The following is a 26422-nucleotide window of genomic DNA, read 5'->3' on the forward strand; positions in this document are numbered from 1 at the left end:
GCTGCGATTTGCTAAAGAAACGTAATGAAAATGATCCATTTTTAAAACGACTGATAACTGGCGATGAAAAATGGGTTGTTTACAACAATATCAAGCGGAAAAGATCGTGGAGCAGGCCAGGTGAACCAACTCAAACAACATCAAAAGCTGATATTCATCAAAAGAAGGTTTTGTTATCAGTTTGGTGGGATTACAAAGGAATTGTCTACTTTGAACTCTTACCACCCAACCGAACGATCAATTCTGATGTCTACATTGAACAACTAACGAAATTAAACAATGCAGTTGAAGAAAAGCGGCCCGAATTGACAAATCGAAAAGGTGTTGTATTCCATCATGACAATGCAAGGCCACACACATCTTTGGTCACTCGGCAAAAATTAATGGAGCTTGGTTGGGATGTTTTGCCACATCCACCATATAGTCCTGACCTTGCACCATCTGATTACTTTTTGTTTCGATCTTTACAAAACTCCTTGAATGGTAAAAATTTCAATAATGATGATGATGTCAAATCGTACCTGATTCAGTTTTTTGCTAATAAAAAACAGAAGTTTTTTGAACGTGGGATTATGATGCTGCCTGAAAGATGGCAAAAGGTCATTGATCAAAATGGGCAATACATTAAAGAATAAAGTTATTTAGTTCCATGAAAAAATTGTCTTTGATTTTCTTTAAAAAATCCGCAATTACTTAGCTGCCAACCCAATATATATATACATACATATATATATGTATATATATATATATGTATATATATATATATATATATATATATATATATATATATATATATATAAAAAGATCAATGTTGGGGTCAATTTAAGTATTTTGAATAAAACTACACATTATGCTCTTCTACTTTTTACACTGACCTTAGCATCATTAAGAGCAGGACTGTGGCCAAAACCGGTTTGGCTCAGTGGTAGAGCGTCAGTCTGGGGACTGAAAGGTCCCAGGTTTGATTCCGGTCAAGGGCATGTACATTGGTTGCGGGCACATCCCCGGTAGGGGGTGTGCAAGAGGCAGCTGGTCGATGTTTCTCTCTCATTGACGTTTCTAGCTCTCTATCTCTCTCCCTTCCTCTCTGTAAAAAATTAATCAAATTAAAAAAAAAAAAAAAAAAAAAAAAAAGGACTGTGTTCATCTTTCCACTTGGGCAGTCTCATGAATTCTGATGAAATCTTATTTCAGAGAGGAGATGAAAAGTTATCTCAGATTTTTATCTGAAACAATGGGAGATATATTTATAGAAGTATTACACTTCATGGCTGAAATGCCTTTCAGAGTTTAGAGATTGCATATGAGATGAAGTATTAAGTATTAAATAAAGAAAGACTTGTCATTTAATTATGAAAATGAACTAAAACTTTAAAAATATCTTATGTGCCAACAATTACAAAATAGTACTATATTAGGGTTCACCAGAGACATAGACCGATAGATGAGAAAATATTTTAAGGAATTGCTCACACAATTGTGGAGGCTGGTAAGTCTGACATTTATAGGCCAATCCAGCTGGAAATCCAGGTAAGAGTTGATGTACAGCCTTGAGTCCAATCTACAGGGCAGGTCAGCAGGCTGAAAACTCAGGCAGGAGTTCTCTGTTGCAGTCTTGAGGCAGAATTGCTTCTTTTTTGGGAAACCTCACTCTTTGCTCCTAAGGTCTTTAACTGATTGGATGAAACCCACCCACATTATGAAGGATAGTTTCACTGATTGTAAATGTTAATTACATATATCTAGACTAGTGTTTAACCTAACAACTGGGCATTATGGAGTAGCCAAGATGACATGTAGTTAGCCATAGTAAATTCCAATTTGAACTAAGTTCTGACTGCTCAATAATATGTTAAATATGTAAGATTTTTACATTTAGGATGATTGCAGTTTTAATTTGCCTTAAGAGACTCAGTCATGTGAGGAAAGTCTTTGAATAGTACATTTGCAATATATTTAGCTATTCTAATCATTAGTTGGGATTTTTGTTTGTTTTGTAAGAGAACATTTATTTGGTAATCACAGAGGAAGAAGTAATTCCTAAAAGAAATGGGCTTAGGAAACAAGTTATAGAGCTAAAGGAAGGGCCCTTGGAGCTTGGGGATGAGGAAGCCAAGGTTAATATGCCTGGGGTAGGGAGGTAGAAGGGAGAGGAAAAGGCACAGGCCTGTGTGTAATCCCATTGCCAGGAGAGTGAGCACCCTAATCATTAGTTTTGCTTAATACAAGTTGGGTTATGAGATGATTCCGAATTATTTTATGGCAGTTGAAATAAGGTTAACTAAAACAATGTAGACACATCTTTGAAGCTAAATGGCACTGAATTCTTTGCTGCAATGTAGCATTTTCAATTTTGCTCCTAGAGTTAACGTATGCACAATGTGTTTACTGTTCTGAAATGAAGGTGCTCAGTAATGAGGCGTTTTCAATTTAATATAGTCATACTATTCCATCTTTCACATCTCATCCAGCGATTATATTATGCAAATGATTTCAGGATAACCTCCACCTGATGGGAGTCCAGATTCTAAATAGAGTTTGGCATGTGAGAATATTAACAAATGTGACCTATGACTCCTGACATTATAGCTGAACTTTAATATTGCATTGACGCTATCCCTAAATAAATCAATACTTTGTTCCTGATCGACTGTGGGAAACATTTTTCAGATTTAGGACTATCAATTTAACAAAAAGTTATTTCAATTGTTATTTTAAATTAGAAAATTGTATGCCACCTGAAAAGATACTTGAATGTCTTTCTACCTGTCAAGTAGATGAAGGGAATATGTAGTATATGCTATGGAGTTGATGGCCTTTATCTTGTTCTCACCTGTGACGCAGATACTTAGTCCCTTTTAACAAGTGAGGAAAAGGAGGCTCAGACACTTGCTTGAGGTCACCAAAAAAACACAGCACACCCCCTTCGAAGTTTAAACTCTTTCCTCTACAGACACAGCTGAAACACAGAAAGAATTAACAGTTTGTTGTTATATTTCTCACATAAAAGGCTACGTATTACTCTTATCTTGCTTTTCTCTTTTAGCACAGTTGTAAAGGCAAAGTAAGGCATTGCTTCTCAGGCAAATGTAGTAGGCTGGACTGTCTTCATTATACTTTGATTACACTGCAGTTTGTCTTTGGCAAGATCAAACTTAAACTTGCTTCTCACTTCAACTTGTCTTTTTCTAAATGATAATTGAAAGAGACTAGGAGCTGCAGTGTGCTCTAATGCGGTAGTGGGAGGACATTTCAGAGAAGAGCAAAGGACTCCCTGGGTAGGATTTCAAAGGCATTGATGAGTGCTTTTAGTTATGAAGAAAATAATTGGGAGTCCTTTCCTTTTCTCCATTTTTCTTTTCATTACCCCAGAGAGCCTGTAAGCTGTAGTTGCTGCAAAACACTTCTAACTAGCTAGTCACTCAGGTCTGGGTTGCACTCTAGTCAGATGTCAGGTAGACAAATCTGTGCTTTGCAGTCATACAACATGGCTAGATATTTATAAGATAGCACAGTTCTACCTTTGAATTATATTCATTAACTGACAGGGAACTAGAGATCATTTAGTCCACTGGTTTTCCAACTTTATTCTTTAAAAAACATATTTTGATTGATTTTAGAGACAAAGGAGAGGGAGAGAGAAACACCAATGATGAGAATCACTGATTGGTTGCCTCCTGTATGCCCCACACTGGGGATTGAGCCCATAACTGGGCATGTGCCTTTGACTGGATTTGAACCCAGGACCCTTCGGTCTGCAGGCCTATGGTATATCTACCGAGCCAAAATGGCTAAGGCTCCAATTTTTTTTATAGCACAAAAACTGTTTAAATTCCTTGACATGGTTTAATTTTAAAAAGATAGTTATTTCACAGCATAAAATGTGGGCTAAAATTTTAGGTTGCTGAAAAATTCTTTGCCCAAGGAATAATTATTCTCCTATATAATTAAAGCCTAATATGCAAATTGTCCCCTTGACTGGGAGTCTGACTGCTTGCTATGACATGCGCCGACCACGGGGGTGAGGGGGGGGGGGGGGTCGGGCGATACAAAACACAGCAGGTGTTGGCGATGTGGATCTGGCAGCAGGCAGCAGAGGAGGCACTGTTGGCCTTGATGGGCCCCAATAAGAGTGGGAGTGGGACTGCAGTGGGATGCTGGAGCAGGTAAGTGGGCAGGGAAACGAGGTCAAATTTAAACACCAACAGGGGCTGGAATTTGATAAGACAAGAAGGGAGGTAGGAAGGCCTACCTGTAGCTCTTTGACAGAATATCAAGAGCAGGAGCATGACTGGATGGATGGCTCAAGTCTGAAGTCTTGGCGAGTAGAGTATGATCCTGTATACATAAAAAGGGATGGAGAAAGATGTAGGAAAAGGTTAACTTTGCTTAACTCTTGATTTTTGGGTTATTAATCCTTTTCTGTATTCTGAACATATTACTTTTATAACTAGGCAAAAGCAGTTATTTTAGTTTTTAAACTTTCCTTTCCCTCAATTTTCTTTAAGCTAAATTGACACTATACCCTATATGGAATTTCCTACATTTTTTTTTTTTTAAGCAACAAACTTCCTTTAATTTATTCATAAGTGGTCTGTGGCTACCATAAAAATCTAAAATACATAACAATGGCAAGCATTTGGTAACAAATTCAAAGAAACAGATATTGAAGGCTGGAAACATGTTAATTCATATAATGTACCGAGAGCACAAAGATCTTCCATATTGGGAGGCAGAATTTCCTACATTTTCATTCAAAATTGTATTTGGGAACAATATCATGTACTAGTAGCCATTAAAATCATGCCTTCAAAAGAAATATGCATTTATCAGTCTTCTTACATTGAACTTCATGATTTGGTATAATAGGGTCCTATGCAGACACAGCAAGGCAGAAAAACCTCTTGGGATTAAAACAGTATTCACAGCACTTGAAGTACTCTCTTGAATGGAGTAATCACAGGCAACCCAATGTGCTCAGTCACAGGTGATGGTAGAACAAATGCAAAGCGCAGGTTCTCCTTGTCTGACACAGGAGTGTGTTGAGGAGACACAGGCTTTTCTGACACTGCCTGAGGATGAGCCTTCTCTGAAAACAGTAAAGAAAGGTTGGGTGGTCTTTAATTGAACTCTCTTGCCACAACAAATATATCATAATCTGTGTGATTAATATCACCTACCAAATTGATAACTGACCTTTATGAAACCTACACAAAAGCTATCGATGAGCTTTTGCTTTTAATTCACTGGAGAAAAAAAGATCTATCACTGTAATAGACTTATTTCTACTATGCTCAAAGCAACTTAAAAGCATCTAGAATTACTATGAGGAAAACATAACCTCAACTCCACACAAGGTTTTAAAAATCTGCCTGTATCTGAATGGGTTTATTTCCTTGTAGAGAGAAATTGACCAGTACACACGTATAGATTTCACCTGAGAAACATGCAGACTTGGAGCTGCTATCAAAATATAAAAACCTGAGCAAAAGTTAATTTTCAATCATACAGGTTTTTATGTGAAACTGACTTTTAACTCAGGAAGTTTTAGAAGTGATACAAAGTGAAATACAGGGAATCAAACCCAAATTATCCAAGAAAAAGCTCAATTTCTCTTTTAAGTGGTTGTCAAAGATGGACAATATAATTTGAAAAGATCAGTGTGATATTTCTCAAACATGCCTGATTATAAGAATTGCCTCAGTACTTTAAAATAAGAGTCTGAGACCTGTTCTCTTTCGATTCTAGCCCAGTGGGTGTAGGTTTGGATTGGAATCCAAGGTTTTGTATTTTTAGCATCCCAAGTTGTTCTAATAATCAGGCAAGTTAGGGAAATAGTGGCTAAGGGGAAAACAACAGTACCAATACCATCACAGCTCCTTTCCCCATATTGAACACCTGCTCAACACACTGCCTGAAAATGAGAAACACTCAACTGAAAATGAGGAATTGTCTGTAGAACATGGTTTATTTTGAGTCCAAAACACAAAATTACTCATTTTTCTTAACATACTATATAATTTCCACTGCATGAATATTTAGTGTTTCTGTATTCACAAGTGTATATTTCTGAACTTTAGGCTCAAATGATTCACATATATATGAATATGTGTATTCATATATATATTCATATTATATATTAATACAGAAGACAAATACTTTAACAAATCTGTTTAGAAAATATTTTACATAAAAACACACAAAGCATTTACTAGCATTCTTCATCTTTACAACCAGTCTTCAGCTAAGATTTGGCTGAAGTCCATCATTTTCTACAAAACATTCCAAGACTAAATATGATAGAATGTAGTACATTAAACCCTCACTTAACATCATTGATAGGTTCTGCAACTTTAAATGACATATAATGAAACCAGTTTTACCATAGGCTAATTGATATAAACAACACTTAAGTTTCTACAGCATCTCCTCAACCTCATAATGAAAACAATGTTATTCGAGGACCTGCTGTATTTTACATACGTTCGCTTATTATTGCAATTAAAGTTCCCCTTTCTTTGATGACTTGAGAGCATTTATCATACTCATAATGCAATAGAAGACTTTTCTTTAACTCACGACTTATGAAATTTGTCTTTTTTGGTGTAATTTATCCCTAACCAAGAACCAAATAGTCATGATGAAATCACATATCTGACATATAAGAGCTTTTTCAAACTAACAAGAGAAGCATTTAATACCTATTGTTATAATACCTATTGCTATAATACCCTCATTGTTTTGTGTCCAATAACAACCACCTGGAGTGCTGTTACTTCTAGTATTAGTTGGCATCAAAATATAAAGTAAGAATATGTACATTTTTTTATATATCAAATCAATTCTTACCTGAATAATCTCAGATTTCTTGAGAGTGTTCCACAAAGTGGAATTTCTTCCTAAAGTTATAGTGAATGTGGTACAATGTGTACAACTTGGTTAACCAGTCTTTGCTTTTTCATTTCCAAGACTTTTCCTCATCTTGAATCAAATGCACAATCTTGACTACCACATTATGCACTGGCTTAGTTAGTATATAAAGTCCAACTCAAGCTTATTTTGGTTTATTTTACATGCTTTATTAAAACAGTACTGGTATTTACATATCTGCAGAGTCCCTCCCAAGGCGCTCTCACACATTAAGACACACCCATACAACATCCATACTACAGCCCCATGGACTCACACTAGTGAGCTATGAGGGTCAGAGTCCTAAAATTAGGGAGCTGTTGGGGGATAGAGTTGTTGATTTGGTTTTCTTTTCTTTTCTTTTCTTTTTTTGAAAAAAGCATGGGGGAATGCATTTGGCCATTAAAATGCTAATTAAGTTTGTGTATATTAACATATATGGCAGTAACACTGAATATTCCTTTTACATTCTATATATACAGAATGACAAGGTTTTGCGGTCAACAGAAGATTCCAACTTCGGTCTCAATGCTGCTTGTAGTGACTTCTGAATTCACATAGGGGCTTTCCCTAAAAATAATTCAAGTCTATGTAAGTGAAATAAGGCACAAGTAATATTGATTTGATCTAGGTGAAGGGAAGGGATGAAAACTAGTTTCAAATGATCTTACTGTTCGAGTTCTTTAACTTAAATCCACTTGAAATCCTGTCTCCTAATATGCAAAGATTTCTTAGAATGAAGTTTTGTTTGTTTTTTCCCTTTTCCCTGACAAAACCCAAAAATAAAAGTTTGGGAATTCACATTTGCATGTTTCAGTAGCCTAAATCAGCAGTCGCCAACCAGTGGTTTGCCAAGTCCAAAAGGTTGGAGACTGCTGGTCTTAACGACTCAAATTGATATGCACCCCGCCTTCTCCTGCCCAGGTCTCCTCCCTCTCTCAATACCAAAACAAAAGCACAGCAAAGGAAATAGGAGTCCCTTGCTGTTTTTGAGATTTGTATACTTAAGTAGCAAATACATATCTGGTTGTCTTTGATTTTTTTAAAAATAAGAAAAGCAACCTTGTAACTTTCTTGCTCTATAAAAAATAATTCCTGTCTTCTTTTCAGGATGATGAAGCCCCAACCAGACATTACAAACAACTGTAACAAATGAGTTTGGCAGCATAAATAATGTCTAGTTTCCAAAACTTCATAGTGAGATTCATTTAGCTTGTACACAATCTGTTGAATGTTTTTTGCAGCAGGTGAACCAAACCCAAAGACGCTGGACATTCTGTGAAAGGGAGTAAGAAGGCCCCTGACTTTAGTTGTTTACAAAGTTCAGTCCTGTTTATTGTGATCCTTGGTATCTTCTTCATCTGTATATTCTGATGGTTCTTCTCCTGGTTTTAGCAGTCTGCCTACATAATCATATTTTTCTGAAAGACATCAAAAGAAAATCAGTAGCAATAAAATGTTTCACTATTCCATTGTACAGCACAGAAGGCACTTGCCTCTTCTGGAATGATATAGAATAAGCTACATTTTCCTACTGCTCACCTTGGCTGGTCTTTGTACTCATGTAAGGCTTGAATAAAAGAAAACAGAATTAGGGAATTTATGAACCTTGGGACTTGTGCTTTGCAGGAGAGTGCTCCATACTACCACTTCACAATCAAGTACACTGTATCAGAATCACTTAAGAGAGTTTAAAAAATATATTATGTATGTTCAGAACTGATCTTGGAGTTACTTATCCAGGCTCTTGGGTTAGGCCTGGAGAGAGATATGTAGTCTTAATCTGGTCTAACTCTTTTGTGTACTATGGGTCTTAGAATAGTTCTTTAAATCTTAATAGCCCAAAATATAAAGAAACAAGTTGGCAATGAGGGAATTTTCAAGTTATTTAAAATCTATAGGTATATCAGGGTTTATATAGAACTGAGATGAAATAAAAATGTACTATTCTTTTTTCTATTAAATTCTCCTCTTAGATCTGTTACATTACTTGTTTTTTGAATTCTCACCCGAGGATATTTTTCCTTTGATATTTTTATTTATTTAAAAAATATATATATTTTATTGATTTTTTACAGAGAGGAAGGGAGAGAGAGAGAGAGAGAGAGCTAGAAACATCGATTAGAGAGAGACATCAACCAGCTGCCTCCTGCACATCTCTTACCCGGGATATGCCTGCAACCAATGTACATGCCCTTGACTGGAATTGAACCTGGGACCCTTCAGTCCGCAGGCGGAGGCTCTATCTATTGAGCCAAACCGGTTTCGTATTTTTTTTTTTAAGGGAAAGACAGAAACACCGATGTGAGGGAAACACATCAATTGGTTGCCTCCTGCACTTGCCCTGATCTGGGCCTAGGCCCAGTAGGAACCTGATGTACTACATGTCCTTGACTGGAATTGAACCTGGGACCCTTCGGTCCACAGGTCGATGCTCTACCCACTGAGCAAAACTGGTAGGGCTACATTACTTGTTTTTATGTTAACAGGTATTTCATGTAGAACATTGCTATGTCCAAGGTGATACACAGTCAGTAATTTCTTGGTTAGAAATTTGAACCTATGTTAATTGAATTAACTCACAAACCAAGAGGATAAGATAGGACTGCTTTATGCAGTAGAACTAGTACAAGTGCCAAGAAGCTAGAAGAACTGTTCCAAAGGATCCAAAGGTCACATAGATCCAAAGTGTCACATAGGTGGTAGTAATTGATGTCGTGAGGGTATAAGGAGAAATGAGATTTTCCCCATATAGCTGGATGGTAAGATAATCAATTAGAATAAATAATTATAATATTAGTAACCAGCTCAGTTTTAAACATAAGCCTATATATTTTTTAAAACTATGCCTTAATAAACAAGCCTTATACCACTCAAGGTATTACAATTTTTGTTAGACTTATAGTTTGTAACAAGTCAATGTTTAAATATAGATTTTATAAATCATATTTTACAATCATTTGCTCTATCAAATAATGATAGTGATGAAAACATATGGGATCCTTGGGCTCCTAAAGAATGTGAAATAGCATTCACTTTCTTTGGCCAAAGATTGAGTATTTCCAAAGAACCCCAAGAAATGAAGGTACCTTTAAACTGCATTTCCCATTCTCGGACACTTTCCATTTGTACAGCATTCAAATCTGATAGATCATCATATTCATCTTTAAGTGCATCTTTATCTAGGCAAAATGTCGCCAGTCCTCTGGAGGCGTCCCTACCAGCAAATATTCCATATGGACCCGCTGTGGGGGAAAAAGAAATTATATTTAGATAGCCTAACAATATTTTAAAGCGTCTCAAAGGAAAAAGCCAAATAAAAGAAACTTAATAATGACTCATATTTGGTAACAGCCTTAACTTCAAAACATGCACAGGTACTAGATAGGATGAGAGGAAATTTCTTGGAATCTGCCTGTTGACTAAAGTAAAGTCTTTCATTGAAAATGGAAACCTTAAATTTCAATTATTTCATATACCCCAAAACTTGTATTCAATGATGGAAGACAGTGCTGTGCTAGGGGGAGAATAGATTATTTCAACAATTAGGTTTGGAAGCTAGTTGGCTTCCAAATGATGCTTTACTGATTGTTATTAATTGTGGCATCTAAAAATAATTGACAGAACATCCACTGGTAAGAATTATGTTAAGACTCAAGTAATTGTGAATCTAAAACATTTTCCCCCCTACCCAGTATAGGTTGAAAGTCTGAGGACAGAGATTGAATCATCTTTGCATCCTCACTGACTACTTCAGTGCCCAGTCCATGTGTGATGTTCAACAATTCTTTGCTAAATAAATGGCCTGATCAGAAATACGACCCGTTTTCAAAATAAATACCACCCAATTACCATAATATACTCATAATTACCTATATAAACTATGAAATGTTATTAAAGAAAATAATGGTTTTCATTTACCATGACTTTTGGAAAACAGTGGCTTTATAAAGAACAGTTCTTCTGATTGACACATAATAATTAACATTTTGTCCAAGGAATTAGGAACCACCCTCTTTAAGGAGGAATGGCATGATTTATATGCTGTTGAAGTGAGCCATTCCCAAAGTTTGTCTTTGAGAGCAAAAACTATCTTACTCATCTCTGTATCCTCAATGCCTAGCACAGTGCCTGGCATGAAGTAGGAACATGATACATTTCTTCCAAATGAATTAGTTGCAATTTCAAATAAGGAGAAATTAGCTTTTGACCCTTTAAACAGATTCACTTATGGTAAGCAGTCTACACCTACTGTAAGTATAGATTAAAAAAAGAGGCTTGTTATTTAAAACATATACTAATATAACTGAAACAACCTAATTTTCTATATCAAGAAATTGGTTAAATAAATATTAATATGTTAACTTAATGTACAATAGTATACACCTACCAAAGAGAATGAGGTAACTATATGTACAGACATAGAAGTCTGATATATTAACTGAAAAATGCAATTCAGAAAAACATGTAGACATATGTAAACACACACACACACACACACACACACACACACACACACACACACGAGGCCTGATGCATGAAATTCGTGCAAGGGGTTTGCCTTTGCAGCCCTGGCTGCCTTGGCCTTCACAGCCCTGGCTTCATCCAGAAGTTATTCTGCTGTTCGATCAAATTAGCATATTAGCCTGTTACTATATAGGACTAGAGGCCCAATGCATGAAATTTGTGCATGGGTAGGGTTCCTAGGCCTGGTCGGTGATCAGAACTAATCTGAGAGGCGACCAGCAGGGCAATCAGGAGGCACCCCCTGGCACCCGTGTTGGTCAGCCTGGTGCCATCTGCTCTCTGGCCCTGCCCCCCGCAGCCAGTCACCTCCCTCTACGGGGCAACCGGTGGGGCAATTAGGGGCCCCCCTGCTGACACCCACCTTGGCTGGCCTGGGGCCTGCGGGCAGCTCCTGCGATGAGTGTCTGCCCCTGGTGGTCAGTGCATGTCATAGCAACCGGTCATTCCACCAGTCATTCTGCTGTTCAGTCGATTTGCTTTTATTATATAGGATTATGATTCACTCTGAATTAAAGAATATATCGATATATGTATGCACACTTTAAACTACATATGCATGGAAAACACCAGGAAGAATACAGACCAAACACTTAACAGTGGCAATATTTCTGGGGAATAGAGGAGAAATCTTTACTTCATTTAATTGGTAAGGTCTGGCTATTGAAAAATTTATTTAAAAAATAATCTTTCAAGAGTTTTCTCTCTTTATGTTAGGTTGCAGACTTTTTCATTTAAAATGTTGTTTTAAGAATTACGTACTAATAAATAATATTTCCAAAATATGTTATTTCCTGAGACTGAAAGTTATCCATACATGACAGAGGTAATGTATTTTTAAAAATATATACATTTTATTGATTTTTTTACAGAGAAGAAGGGAGAGGGACAGAGTTAGAAACATCTATGAGAGAGAAACATCAATCAGCTGCCTCCTGCATACCCCCTACTGGGGATGTGCCCGCAACCAAGGTACATGCCCATGACTGGAATTGAACTTGAGACCCTTCAGTCCGCAGGCCGACGCTCTATACACTGAGCCAAACCGGTTTCAGCTAACAGAGGTAATTTAGAGAAAATAATTTTAAAACCAGAATTACTGGCTTAACTAAACAACAGAATGGTAAGAGAGCTCCCATCCAGTTAACTGTATAAAGTATTTTCTAATGAGAAGTAAACAAGTAGAAAAAACTGGAAATTCCTTGATTTTTAAATTAGCAGAATAATGATTATATCCACATTCATATTGGAAATATTTAGGAAATTAAAGGTTATGAGTCAGAAAAAGCATTTGTACCTTTTAGATAATTCAAATTTTTAAATAGACAAAAATCTAAACATTACTTTGGATGATAGAAACCACTGCACCATAAAGAATGTAAGAAACTCATTGTCTGAAAAGTTTACTATATGTACCTAAAAGTGGTTCTTTTAAATAATATTTAAAAGTAGCACTGTTACTCTACAGTTAAAATTTCTACAACCCAGGGCTCAAGGAACATCACAGAAAATATCCCAAGATACAAAAACATACTGATTGCTGAAGGAAAATTTGCAATGAAAATTATAAACTACATAAAGAAACACCATGGAGGAGTGAGTACCTTTAACAGATGTGAGAACTGGCATCCCAAGAATAATAGTAGCAGTTTAAAGAATAATAGTATGTTTGCTTATCATTATTAAGAAATTGAGATAGGTCAAAAGGAAAGATTAACTGACATGATGGAAAGAATGAAAAGATAATGTGTATCTGAGCTCCAGAGGAAGGACTAAGGAGAATGGGAGAAGCAATAATTGAAAAAAATGGGTTCACATTTTCTAAAACAAATGAAAGGTACACATCTTCAGATTTTTAGTAGAGTCCGAAATAAATAAATTCCTGCCTGTTCAAATCCTAGTGAAAGAGAACTCCAAAACAGGAGGCGTTGTAGCTCAGTAGCTTAGAGCCCTGTCCAGTTATGCCAAGATTGTGGGCTTGATACTCCCCCTCTGTCCCTCCCACCTCAGGGCAAAACACAAGAATCAACCAATGAATAAATACATAACTGGAGCAACAAAATAATGTTTCTTTCTTTCTCCCCTTACCGACTCTCTAAAATCAATTTTAAAAAAAAACACACAAAGGGGAAAAAGTCTCAACTATAGCAAGTTCTCAATGTCATCCATAGGTTCTTGGAAACTGTGACTCTAAGTGAAATGATGTACAACAAAACCAATTTTATCACAAGTTAACTGACATAAGCAAGAGTTAAGTTCCTATGACATATTTCTGGTCAGGAAAACATCACCAAAATTCTAAATAAAGACTCAAACCACTTGTAATATTAAACACTGAAATAAATGTGAGCTATATGTAATTTAAGAAAGATGAATAAAACAAGAGAATTCTTTTCAACCCAAGTGTTGAAAAGACATGTCCCCCATTCATCACAGGACTGCTCACACCCACATTCACTCAGACCAGCACAATGAAGACACACCAATTCATCTAACATGCACATCTTTGGGATGTAAGAAGAAACCAGAGTCGCTAGAGAAAATCCATGGGAAGAATACACAAACTTCAAAAACAAGTTTTTTCTCATCAACGTTATAACAAAATAAAGTTGAACAAAATAGTTATTTGAGGACCTGCTATACAACCAAAGGGAAAAGACATATTAAAGGAATGAAAAACAAACCAAAAGTAGACTAAAAGAGAAGCAGAAGACAGTGGCATAACACCACTTAAGATTTTAGGTACAATATATACAATTATACTATCATTCCAGAGTGAGGGAAGATAGAAACAGAATGTTTTCTTTTTCTAGCAATGACATAACTATAGGATGTACTCCATTAAAATGAAAACTGAACCCTAAAGAAATAAGATGCAATAGACAGCAGTGAATAAAGAAAATAACTACATTGACTATAGATAAAAGGCAATAATAATTTAAACAATGTGGGGGTGAAGTTTAAAAAAATACAGTGGAACTAAGAGTCTAATATCAGTAACACTGAGCCAGACCAACATGGCTCAGTGGTTGAGCACTGACATATGAACCAGGTCACTGTTCGATTCCCAGTCAAGGCACATGGCCCGAGTTGTCGATCCCCAGTGTAGGGCATGGAGAAGGCAGCCAATCAGATTCTCTCTCATCCTTGATGTTTCTCTCTCTCTCTTTCTCTCTCTCTCTCCCTCCCTCCCTCCCTCCCTCCCTCCCTCCCTCCCTCCCTCCCTCCCTCCCCCTCTCTCTCTCTCTCTCTCTCTCCTTTCCCTTCCACTGAAATCAGTTTTTTAAAAAATAAAATAGGCTTGGGGAGAGATCAGAGTTAGAGCTTTGACACCAGGGCATGGCATATGCTTTTATACTACACAACTTCATTTGTATACATGTAATGTTTTTTTTTTTTTAAATATATATTTTATTGATTTTTTACAAAAAGGAAGGGATAGGGATAGAGAGTTAGAAATATCAATCAGCTGCCTCCTGCATACCCCCTACTGGGGATGTGCCCACAACCACGGTACATGCCCTTGACCGGAATCGAACCTGGGACCTTTCAGTCCACAGGCTGATGCTCTATCCACTGAGCCAAACCGGTTTTGGCTGTATACATGTAATTTTGTATATTTATTAAGAAATATTCTGTCAAATGCCAGTTAAGTGTCTTAAAGAGAGAGGTTTATTTTTCCTAATTCACATAAAAGAGGCAAATAAAAGTATGACAAAGAGAAATAAGTAAATAAAATGGCAAAAATAAATCTAAGTAACTAGTAACAACTACACAAATAATGATTAAACTAAGCTATTAAGAGACATAGTGTTAAAAAAAGAGATATTATGTTGATAACAGATTCAGTGGAAAAAAAAAATCCAGCTATTGGTTATTTGTAAGTGAAAAATAAAACATAACACAGGTTGACTGAAAGTAAAAGAATGGAAAAAGAAACAGTGATGAGGTAATACCAATCAAATAAAGGCTGAAATCAAATCTGAGAACTAGTAAGTAGGTAGGACTGTAATGTACAGGCAACTCCTTCTTAATATTTAAAAATGGAGCTGAAATCCTATATTTAAAATCTTGAGACAGGATGCAGGTTCTAAGAGTACAGCAATTATTTAATGATGTCGGTCATGGGCATGGGGTGGAGGATGGAGTGGGCTATGTCATGGATTGAAAGAATTACTAAAAGAATGTGAATGACTACCTCCAGATGTTGCTAAATTGACTCTTCCAGCTCTAATAGCATCTTCTGCCCTCATACATGCTTTAAGCTATCTTTTTATACTTTGCAACTAGTGGCCCCATGCACGAATAAAGATTTGTGCAAGAATGGGCCTTTGCTCTGGCCAGAGACGCCTTTTTATCTATACACAGTCCAGGGACCCAGAGCCCCTGAGTGGCTGGGGTGATGCGGAATGCCTGCGTCATCGCCATGGCAACGGCACAAGTGCCCCCCCCCCGCCTGCATATGCAAATTAACCTGACATCTTTGTTGGGTTAATTTGCATACTCATCCCTGGTTGGCTGGTGGGTGTCACTAAGGTGTGGTCAATTAGCATGTTACTCTTTTATTATGTAGACTAGTGGCCTGGTGCATGAAATTCATGTACATTATTATTATTTTTTATATGTTTTCTTTTTAAATAAATCTTTATTGTTCAGATTATTACACTTGTTCCTCTCTTTTTCTTCTCATAGCTCCCCTCCACCCAGTTCCCACCTCACCCTCTGCCCTTACCCCCCACCCCAACACTGTCCTCATTCATAGGTGTACAATTTTTGGCCAGTCTCTTCCTGCACCCCCCATACTCCCCCCCCCCCCCCTTTGAGAATTGTCAGTCAATTATTTCCTCTAATTAAAAGAAGAATAATTAGAGGAAATAGTTTAATATTGCTATTCGCCCTTTCTCTATAATAGAAGTGTCAGAGATAAAAGAAAATTGGTAAAATGTATATGAAAACCTTTCCCCTGTCAGAGAGTCAAGTCCCCACCCACCCACATGTGCCTCAAAACTGCATGAGACCCAAATCTGGCCGACCCCTGCCCCCATTGGGCTAGATCCAGACCTGGACAGTCTCATCCTTGTCAAGCCCCTCCAGGCAGGGGATGTAGCCTCGGGTCCCCTGCCCTAGCACTGGGGCTGGGGGTGTGGCCTGAGTTCCCCTGTCAAGCCCCATGAGGGTAGGGGAGGGTGCAGTCTCAGGTCCCTGCTGATTGCTCATTAAGGTTCCTTATGGGAACTTGGCTTCAGCTCTGGGTGCATCCACCTTTGTGATGGAGTGATGGTCAATTAGCATATTCCCTCTTTATTAGATAGGATAGTATTTAACATAAATACAATCCCCTCAAATGTTGAACTCAGGGTGCCAATCTAGCAGGCACTGTAGAAAAAACTAGTATGTATACATTTGAGAAGATTATTAAAATCCATCAGAAAACTAAGCTGATCCTTTTATTTTACAGGTAGATAATGGATGTGAATGGACTTTAAGTCCTAAAACAGACCCAGTTGGCTTCAAAGCAAGAAGCTGGGATGTGAGCTGGTGGTGTCAATTAACACATCCATGATGGAGTAGGGCAGGTTGGGCTGGTCTGTATGTTATAACTTTTGCTTCTATTGCAGTTTTGTAAACTATAAGTAAACATGTTGAAGATAAAGCTAAAAAAACAACAACACAAAAACCACTTAAAAGGCACATGTGTTCCTTTCTCCAACTCCCAAATATTAGACATCTCATCCGGTACTTCTTATGAATGACTTATTTCCCCCCCCAATGTAATTTAAAAGTTAAGTTGAAGAAAATACAGAGTTGGTATATATCAAAATACCCTACGTAGAACAAGGGAGAAGCAATATACCTACATTTCAGAAATGTGGGATAAACAATTAGAAAGGTAAATTGTAAAATCTCTTGCCATGCTAAATAAAAGCATTGTTTTTAGTAGAGTTCCATTGCAGTAATATTAAATCATTTAAAATTATACTATCTGTTTGAATCTTCCTAATCTATTGACTCTGGAAACCTGTGAAATTATGTTGTGATACAATGGGAGAGGATGGCTTGTGAAGCCAGTTCACTGGATTTGATCTCTAGCTTTGCCATTTACTAAATATGTGGGCAAAACTTCTTGGAGTTTATTTTCACAATGGTAAAATGAGAATATCTTCAGAGATGGAAATACCCTATAGATTTCACTGTTCAATAATAGCCCTGTGGCTACTGAGCACCTGAAATGTGGCTAGTGAGAGGAACTCAATTCAAAATTACATTTAATCTAATTAATTTTTAAGAGCAACATGTGGCTTGTGGCTATCATATTGGACAGTACAATGGAAAGCCATGAAAGTGTGTTTCTTTGAGGCTTTAAATGCTTATGGCAACTAGGAGAGGGTATAAAAAAACAGCAGTAAGATAGATTCTCAACAAGTTTATCCCCAAAACCAGTTTACCTGAAATAGTGTAGATAGCCTTGGTGGTGAAATATGTCTGTATTTCAATGCCATGTCTGTGTGAGCCTAGCAAATTTACCCAAAATACTGAAACCTCAGACTCCTGAAGGACAGGAACACCTACTAACCTCTCTGAGACATTGTGCAGATGACAAATTAATGGATCCGATATAGTAGGTGCTTAATAAATCTGGTTTTCTTTCTCCTCCCACATTTCATTTTCTCACATGACCACTTTCTTCACATGCTGGCCAAGTGCTTGAACTGTTACTAAATTTAATATTGACAAATATAGTTAATGCCACCTGTTTGCCAACATGAGTGATCCACTAAATTGTCACTATTTATTTTATTTTTTTAAAAGAATCTGAACTTTAAAAATGGCCGAGACCAGTTTGGCTCAATGGATAGAGCGTCGGCTTGGGGACTGAAGGGTCCCGGGTTCGATTCCGGTCAAGGGCACGTACCTTGGTTGCGGGCATATCCCCAGTAGGGGGTGTGCAAGAGGCAGCTGATCGATGACTCTCTCCCATCAATGTTTCTAGCTCTCTATCTCTCTCCTTTCCTCTCTGTATAAAATCAATAAAAATATATTTAAAAAATAAATAAATAAAATAAAAATGACCAAAAATGTATCCTCAACATAGAAAAAAGAAAATATTCTTTAACTCTAAAACCATTATTATAAAATGGAAGTAGGTATTGCCTAGGTATGGCATAAAAACTAGGCTTTCTGGCACCCTTAGTTCATTCTTTTAAGCTATTAAGATTCTCAGATAAGGATTACTGCTTCTGAATTATTCAGCTACAAAACTGCTTAATTGATTTGAGGATGAAAATAAAAACTTAAACCAAAACAGAACTTATATATGATATATAGAAATTTGGCTACAAAATTTTTGCAAAGTGCTATATCTTTTACATATTCCAAACCCATAAGATGAGCCAGCTCTTTAAGGTTCCTTTTAATAATAAAAATATTCCTAATGTCTTTATTATGTTGTTGATAAATAAATACCTAGAATAAAATAATTGTCTATAATTCTTAAGCTGGGAATTGGTGAAAGCTAACATAAAGCTGACTTTCTAGGCTGTTATCTGAGGAGTCCCCTCACTGCTCAAGCCACAGGAAGGCTATCTACATTACACCTATGACTCTTATCTTAATTTTTAATTTCTGTTGCAGAACATTTGCCGCTGGAGGCTGCCAAACTGTGTCTATGCCTGTCCCTCTTAGCTATTTTCAGATGGTGGCAAGGCATAATGTGTGAGGACAAATATGCTTATTTGCATTAAAACTTTGGTTGCTTCACTGTCAATTTAGACAAGGGCTACAAAGGCAGATCTTTTAGTTTGGTAAGCTCCATATTATAAGTGTAAACCTGAACACAATTTCTAAGCACTGAACTCACATTTTAATATCAATGGGGGAAAAACTTTAGATACAAATACGGTGTAAATCTTGACTTAAAAAAAAAAAGGACTAATTTGGTCTGTGCATCCAAATACTGTACTTTGGCCCTATTTTCTTGTCTCACATGCTCTTAAGTAAATAACAAAAAGTACTAACCATTTCAGCTGTTTTTCTTATTTATATAAGTAAAAGCAAATACTTGTCAAGTTATCTGGGACTTAGTATGGCTGAATGTAGACATATACACAAAAATCCAAGCAACTAAGAAATAGTTTGATACATAAAATCTTCCATTTCTTATCTCTATTCTAATTAACAAACTACACACCAAAACACTTCTTTTCCAGCCACAAAGCACTGAAAGCATAAGTATATATTAGCAGGTGTCAATAAATCTCATGCACCAACAGACTGAGTCAAATAGGAAACCAATTAGTTTTTAAGACTTGCCAACCTCCTTGACTTCAAGGCTTGACGTACTCTTTTTGAACTCACTAGGTCTCTAATTTCATTACTACACTTTTATTGTCACTTTTTATGAAGTTTAGAATTAATTACTACACAGCCAGGAAGTACAATGTTGCTCAATTTCATGGTACACTAGCAGGATCCAACTGAAGCTTACTGGCATAATCTTAAGTGTAAGCTATAACCACATAGTAAAAGAAGGGTTTCTACACCAACTATCCCACACACACGGTTCTCTGAAAGCAAAGTTCAACTTGCAGAACTGGTGCATGAGGGATAATGAATTTATAGCTTTTTAACGTGTTTTTTTTTTTCTCCTCTGTGAAAACACATTAAGTCATTATCAACGTGTATTTGAATACTTGCTTTCGTGCTACAAAAAAGAGAAAGAAAAAGAGAAGGGAGAGAGGGAGAGAGGGGAAGAGGAGAGAGGGAGAGAAAGAGAGAAAGAGAGAGAGAGAGAGAGAGAGAGAGAGAGAGAGAGAGAGAGAGAGAGAGAGAGGGAGAGAGAGAGAGAGAGAGAGAGAGAGAAAGAACATATCAGACTGACATGCCTGCTGGGTGTTTGAGCTCCACCCCCAAAACTCTGGGCGAATACCCTTGCTAGTCTTAACTTAAGATCTTCATTCTGGTCTGCCCTCATCCCACATAGTACATTGTTAATCTTGGAGAGCATCTCCATACAAAAACTATTTGTTTGTTTTTAAAAAGTCTGAGGTGTTGCTGATATGCCCAGATTTCACAGACTACGGGGCTGGGACTTGGAGCTACGTGTACTAAAACGTGGCCTTATGGAGAGTAGTAGTGGGGAAAGGGAGATCAGTCGCAAAGAGAGTAGAGAGAGAGAGAAAAGCTGTGAACTTCAGGGCCTAGAATTTCAGGCCCTTTAGAAATCGCCCCTGCCTGCTGCCCTCACCCATCCCAGGAGTCAGAGCTCCGCAAAGCTTTGAGGGGTCAGGCGTGATTGGCGACAATCAAGAGGGTTTTGAAAAAAAATTCAGCCCAAGAAAAGGCGGCGAGTAGAAAAGAGATGGGATTACACGATGAAAGCTGAGAGCTGCTTCCTGGGGGGCAATCCTGGGCCCCCGACTTGAGGGGACAAGCTGGCGGTGCCCGCGGCCGGGGGTGTGCGCGGGGCGGGCCGTCCCAGGTGCGGCGGCGAAGGCGCGGAGGTCCAGGCTCGGAGGAGGCTGGGTCCGGGCTGGGCCAGCTCACCCGGCGCCCGGGGGGCCTCCCCATCAAAAGCGGGTAGCGCCTGAGGGTCAGAGGAGGGTCCTCCCCTGCCCTTCCAGCTCCTCCTTACCGGGGCCGTAGAACTTGCTGCCTTTGGTCACATCGAAGACTTTCCCATTGACCGCGAGCAGGATGCGCGGGGTGCGGGACCCGTCGAACTGGCGCAGCTGCTCCAAGCTGAAGTCGCGCTTCTTCATGCGCGGCAGAGCGGCTGCGGGGCTCTCCTCGCCCGCCCCGGCCCCGGCGCCCAGACCCCGCCGCCCCCAGCGCACCCACAGCCGGTAGGCCCCCAGCAGCACCAGCGCCACCAGAGCCACGTTCAGCAGCATCTCCCCGCCCCCCGTCAGCAGCGCCAACGCCGCTGCCGCCCAGCCGCCCCCTTCTGCCGCCACTCCCGCGCCGCTCGGGCTCCCGCTGCCGCCTTCGCTGCCGCTCTCTCTGCCACTCCCCAGGGTGCCTAGCTTCACGTCCCCATCACCCGCCGCCATCACTGCCCGCCAGCGCCTGCCTCCTCAGTCCCCGCCCCCTTGCCCTCCCCCAACCCCGGTACGCCCCGCCCACCCGGCCTCCCAGCCAATAACGTGGGGCAAGGGGCGGGGCAACTCCGGCTCCCGATTGGCTGTTGACGGGGTAACGTTGTCAAAGGATCTTCCTTCCCCGCCCCTTTTTTTGCTGGCCGCGCTCGCGTGCAACGCCCCGCCCACCTCGCCCCACACTTCCCGACTCTCTGAAGTAGAGGAGGCGGGGCCGGACAGGAGCACATAGGTAGCGCGGGCCGCGCGCGCGCGTGGGCGGGGCGAGGCCGCGTTGCGTGCGCAGGTGCCGGAGCGCCACGCGCTTCCCATTCCTCCGCTCGCCCTCCGAGAGGGGACGCCCCGCCCAGTTCCCTTTGTGCGCGTGCGCCCGGGAAACGCTTCCTTCCCCCGCCCGAGCAGGCGCCCGCGAGTGCCCGCCTGTTTGCCGACGCTCCGCCCGGGAGCTTCACGTGCTCCGAAGCGGCCGCGGAGGTGGGGCCCGGCGGGGGGGGGGGCGCCTTTCTGAGGTGGTTTGTGGGAGGTCGCGACCGTTGTAACTGCTGGCACACACTGGTGAGGGGCCGCTGTCTCCCCAGGGCGCTGCCGCGCCCGCCCGCCCGCCCGCCCGGAAGCCGGGGAGCGGGCTCGCAGACAGAGCTGCCGCCCAGGCAGGAGTGCTGGCGGCGCGCCGGCCTGTCTCCCGGGCGCGCAGAGGGCGCGGAGCCCGCACCCGGGCGGTGTGGCGCCCGGAACCCACGGGCGCTCCGCACTGGCCCGCGCAGCCGCTCGCTCCCTGGTGGTTTGGGTCCAGGGTGCTGTTGTGGGATTTCCTCTCAGCTTTTAGACTAAAGGTGTCGTTATTCCCGAAGTGACACGTGCGTAGGATGAAGTGGCCCTTGTAGAGTTTTAGTCTCTCGAGTCCTTACAGTTCCACGGCCTCAAATGTCACCTCTGAAGCCTCATGACCGGCCCCTCGGCTCTTGCGCACTCAATCCGGCTGACGTGCTGTCAGTCTCCCCGGTCCTGGTCAATTTCCTTTGTGTCGCCGAGGCACCCACCCACACCCCACACCTAAGTGTGCATGGAGGGAGGAGCCACAGTTTTCCTGAGGGACCCACGGGGTGCGGGAGAGGCCTGGGCCAGCAGCGGGGACGTGGGGCAGGAGTGAGAGAAACAGCAGGTGGTTCATCCTGGTTTTAAGAAGAGAAGAGGAGCAAAGTCTGGGAAAACCAGGCTTGACCTCCTACTGCGTTTTGGAGGAGACACTGAAGATAATGAAAGGGCAAACAACAGGATCAAGACTTCCCTAGAGAGATGTATGGGTGTGTGAAGGAGCGGAGTGGGGGGAAGAGTGGGAACCCAGTAACAAGTAAGGAAAATCAACCCATGGTGGCAAGAGAGCAGGGGTCTGCAAGCTTCTCTATAAAGGGCCCAACAGGAATATGGAGTGTGTGTGTGTGTGTGTGTGTGTATATATATATATATATATATATATATATATCTCCCCTTTATTTTTTTTCCTTCCTTGGAAGTATAAAAGTAAAAATAGCCCACAGGCCATAGTTTGCTGATCCCTGTTTTAGAGGTATTTTCTGGAGGCAGAGTGAACAGGATTTAATTGGGAAATAAGTAAGTGACCCTAGAATCTAAACTCATCCAATCTGTAACATTTTTGGACGTGAAAAGAGGGCAGCATTAATTTACTTCTGGGAGAACAGAAGTAAAATCACATTGTTATCTCAAGCAAATCTGAATGAGTGGTCATCCTAGGATTAAGGTTAAGAGGTCAGAACTGACTCAGAACTTGGTAAAAGGAAGTGGAGAGGCCAGTGATGGGGATAGGGAGATTGGGAAGAAGCTGCTTTGGGGGAAGAGATGGCTGTAGTAGTCCTGAGTGTCATACAGTAGGACAGTATCGACCGGCAGGAAGAAACCACTCCACCGTTTATAGCAGGCCACTCCTTATATCTTACAAGAACTGAGTCGCTAGCTAGTCCCTGAAGCGGTAACTGACAAAGAGCATGGGACTGCCATGATTGGTTAGTGTTTACCTGGTTTTTGGCAGTTCTTACGCAGGAAGCTGGACCTTTAGCATCATTGGTCTCTTCCCACTAAATGCCAGTAATGTACCGGAGGTATTGTGACACCAAAAAACAAAAACAAAAAGCCCTACTTCCCCTTCACCCCACACACACTCCCCATAGAGATGGTACTGGTTGAGAACCACAGGCTTAGACCAAACAGGATTTACTTTGGAGCTGAATTAGGAGTTTTTAGGTTTCTTTTCCTTGCTTGCTTTGGAGGGAAGAGAGAAATTAAGCAGCATTGTTACATTGAAGTAAGTAGGGTGGGGAATATTGGATAGGTAACAAATATCTGCCATGGGAGGTAAAAAATTAAATGTTTATATCCTGGCTGGTGTCCTCAGTGGTTAGAGCACCAAAAGGCCTTGGGTTCGATTCCCCATTAAGGGCAACCATACTTGGGTTTCAGGCTCCATCTCTTGTTCAGATTGGGGGCATATGAGGGAGGCAATCAATTAATGAGAGAGAAGTCTGTCACATCCCCTTCTCCTTCCCCCCCCCCCCCCCTCCTGGCTCCCCTCTTCCACCCATTTATCCCTCTCTCCTCTCCATTTTCCCCTCCCTTTCCTCCTCCTTCTCCCCCGCTCAGAAAATCAATGGGAAAAATATTCTCAGGTGAAGATTAAAAAAAAGAAAAAGAAAATTAGATGTTTTCTTTTATACCCTTGATAATTGTCTCAGCTTCTCCACACTTGAAGCCTTTCCTCTTTTATTTTTTTAGTCCTCTGAGTAACTTATTCTCATTCTAAGCCTCCTGATCTAGTCTGGGAGAGACTTTCCTTTTTCTCCCCTAGGTAATGATCTCTCCCAATAGGATAGTCCTGCTTTGACTACTGCAATAATTGTCCAACCAGTGGCCTACTCTGTCTTCCCCTTCTTAATTCCCACATGAAAGAACTAGTCTTGTATGCTGATTTCCTTTACTCAGGCACCTTTCTTCAGTGATACTTAACTATTTAAAGGAAAGAACTCGGAAATCTCAGTTGTCACTCACGGGCCTCCATTAAAACCACAAACAGCTTCTCTGCTCTCCCCTTCCACAGTAAACATAATCCACTTTTCCTGTTACGCCTGACACACCCTTTATTGCAGGGATATATTTCCCTTTACAATACCTAATCTTATACCACTACCTCCCCCCCGCATTGCTAAGTTCATTCCCCATCCCAAGAATTTACTCATGCTATTTCTTCATTGAGAGTACCCTTCTCTCTCCAACCATCCAAATTCTGCTACCTCCCAGTTCCTTCTCTGATACTACCTCTGTCCCATGTCTGACTATACCAGCCCACATAGATCTCTTTCTTCGCATTTCTATGAATACCTTGCCCATACCAATTTTGGCCTTTTATCTTATGCTCTTCTTGAATATTCTGTTCTTGAAACCCTCCTTTTGGTCCTAAAATGGTTCCTTTTGCCCCATTTCTTTTCTGACTCTTCCACTCTCCTTTTCCTCCTCATGTGCATGTCTCCCTGGACTTGCACTTTCCTCCTCCTTTGAACTCAGCATGGCCAATGAAGTAGAAGTGATCTTTGTCCTTTCCAAGCAAAAGCTTTAAGAACCCATGTACAATTTCTCACAAGGTCTCTTTCCTTTGAGTGATGTAATATTTTAGTTATCTATTGCTGTATAACAAACCAACCCTAATTTAAAAACTTAAAACAATAGCTATTTGTCCTAGCTGGTTTAGCTCAGTGGATAGAGTGTGGGCCTGCAAACTGAAGAGTCTCAGGTTTGATTCCAGTCACAGGCATATACTCGATTACAGGCTCGATCCCTGGCCCAAGTTGGGGCAGGCAACCAATTGATGTATATCTGTCACATCGATGTTTCCTTCACTATATCTCTCTCCCTCTCTTCCACTCTGAAAATCAATAGGGAAAATATCCTCATGAGGATTAATAAAAAAACAAAAGCCCACCAGTAACTGTTTTATTATCTCTGATGGTTTACAAAACCCAAGTTGAATGGGTGCCTAATTTTGCTTGGGGTCTCTCATGTAGTTCCAGTCAGGAATTGTCTGGGGCTGGAGAACAGGGATGTTAGAATGGCCAAGTGCTATTCCAGGGCCTCACTTCACATTGGCTTCTCCAGCAGTGTAGCCTGGTTTCTTACATGTGGCTTAGGACTCTCAAAAATGCAAGAGCAAAAACTTCCCGGTTTTTGTAGGTCTTGGGCAGGGAAATAACACATTCTATTGGTTAAAGCAGTCACAGGGCCAGCTCGGTTTCAGGAGAAGGGGCATAAACTCCACCTTTTGATGAGAATTGGGGAGAAAACTGACAGAATTTGTGGCCCTGTTTAGTCTACAGTAACAACAATGTCTCAGACAGTGGCTGTTTCCATCAGGTAGGGTCATAGAGTCAGGACAAAGCAGAAAAGAGCCTTTGCTAACATATATGAATGAGAAATACATCTTTGCTATTTAAGTCACTGAGGTGTTAGGTAGCAAACAAAGCCTAATCTATACTGATACAAAAGTGGTACCCGAAGTAAAGCACTGTTATAACAAAAAAACAAAAAAAAAAAAAACCACTAAAATATGTCACGTTCACATATATGGATATGTTATAAATGTTAGTGGTTGGGTTGTTAGGCAGCATCCAGCTCTGAATCTCCCAGCAAATCTAGCTCAGACACTTGAGCTCAATAAATATTTCTCAAATAAAAGAGACTGTTTCTTATAATTCTGTTACATTTCCCAATTTTAGGGGAAAACACTTCTTTCCCACATCATATGTTTCTTGAAGTATGGAGGAGGTACCACTCACATAACACTGATACTTTATTCCAGTGCTACTTGCAAGTTTCCTGATGTGTAAGTCTGG

The 26422-nt window shown here is 40.2% G+C and overlaps 2 protein-coding genes across 2 annotated transcripts in view; both read right to left on the reverse strand.

The window, feature by feature from the left end:
- The window catches only part of LOC311623000 (histone-lysine N-methyltransferase SETMAR-like), a 337010-nt gene that overhangs the window by 75277 nt on the left and 235311 nt on the right, over positions 1-26422 (reverse strand). The window lies entirely within an intron of this gene.
- PGRMC2 (progesterone receptor membrane component 2) lies at positions 7055-21510 on the reverse strand. The gene is made up of 3 exons (XM_084884613.1): positions 21065-21510; positions 9999-10154; positions 7055-8330 (listed from the first exon to the last, which is right to left on the reverse strand). Exons 1-3 carry the CDS (start codon positions 21480-21482, stop codon positions 8233-8235), a joined length of 672 nt encoding a protein of 223 aa, XP_084740739.1. The 5' UTR covers positions 21483-21510; the 3' UTR covers positions 7055-8232.

Source organism: Pipistrellus hanaki (genome assembly GCF_964339955.1).
Source record: "Pipistrellus hanaki genome assembly, chromosome: 5".
Lineage (NCBI taxonomy): Eukaryota > Metazoa > Chordata > Mammalia > Chiroptera > Vespertilionidae > Pipistrellus > Pipistrellus hanaki.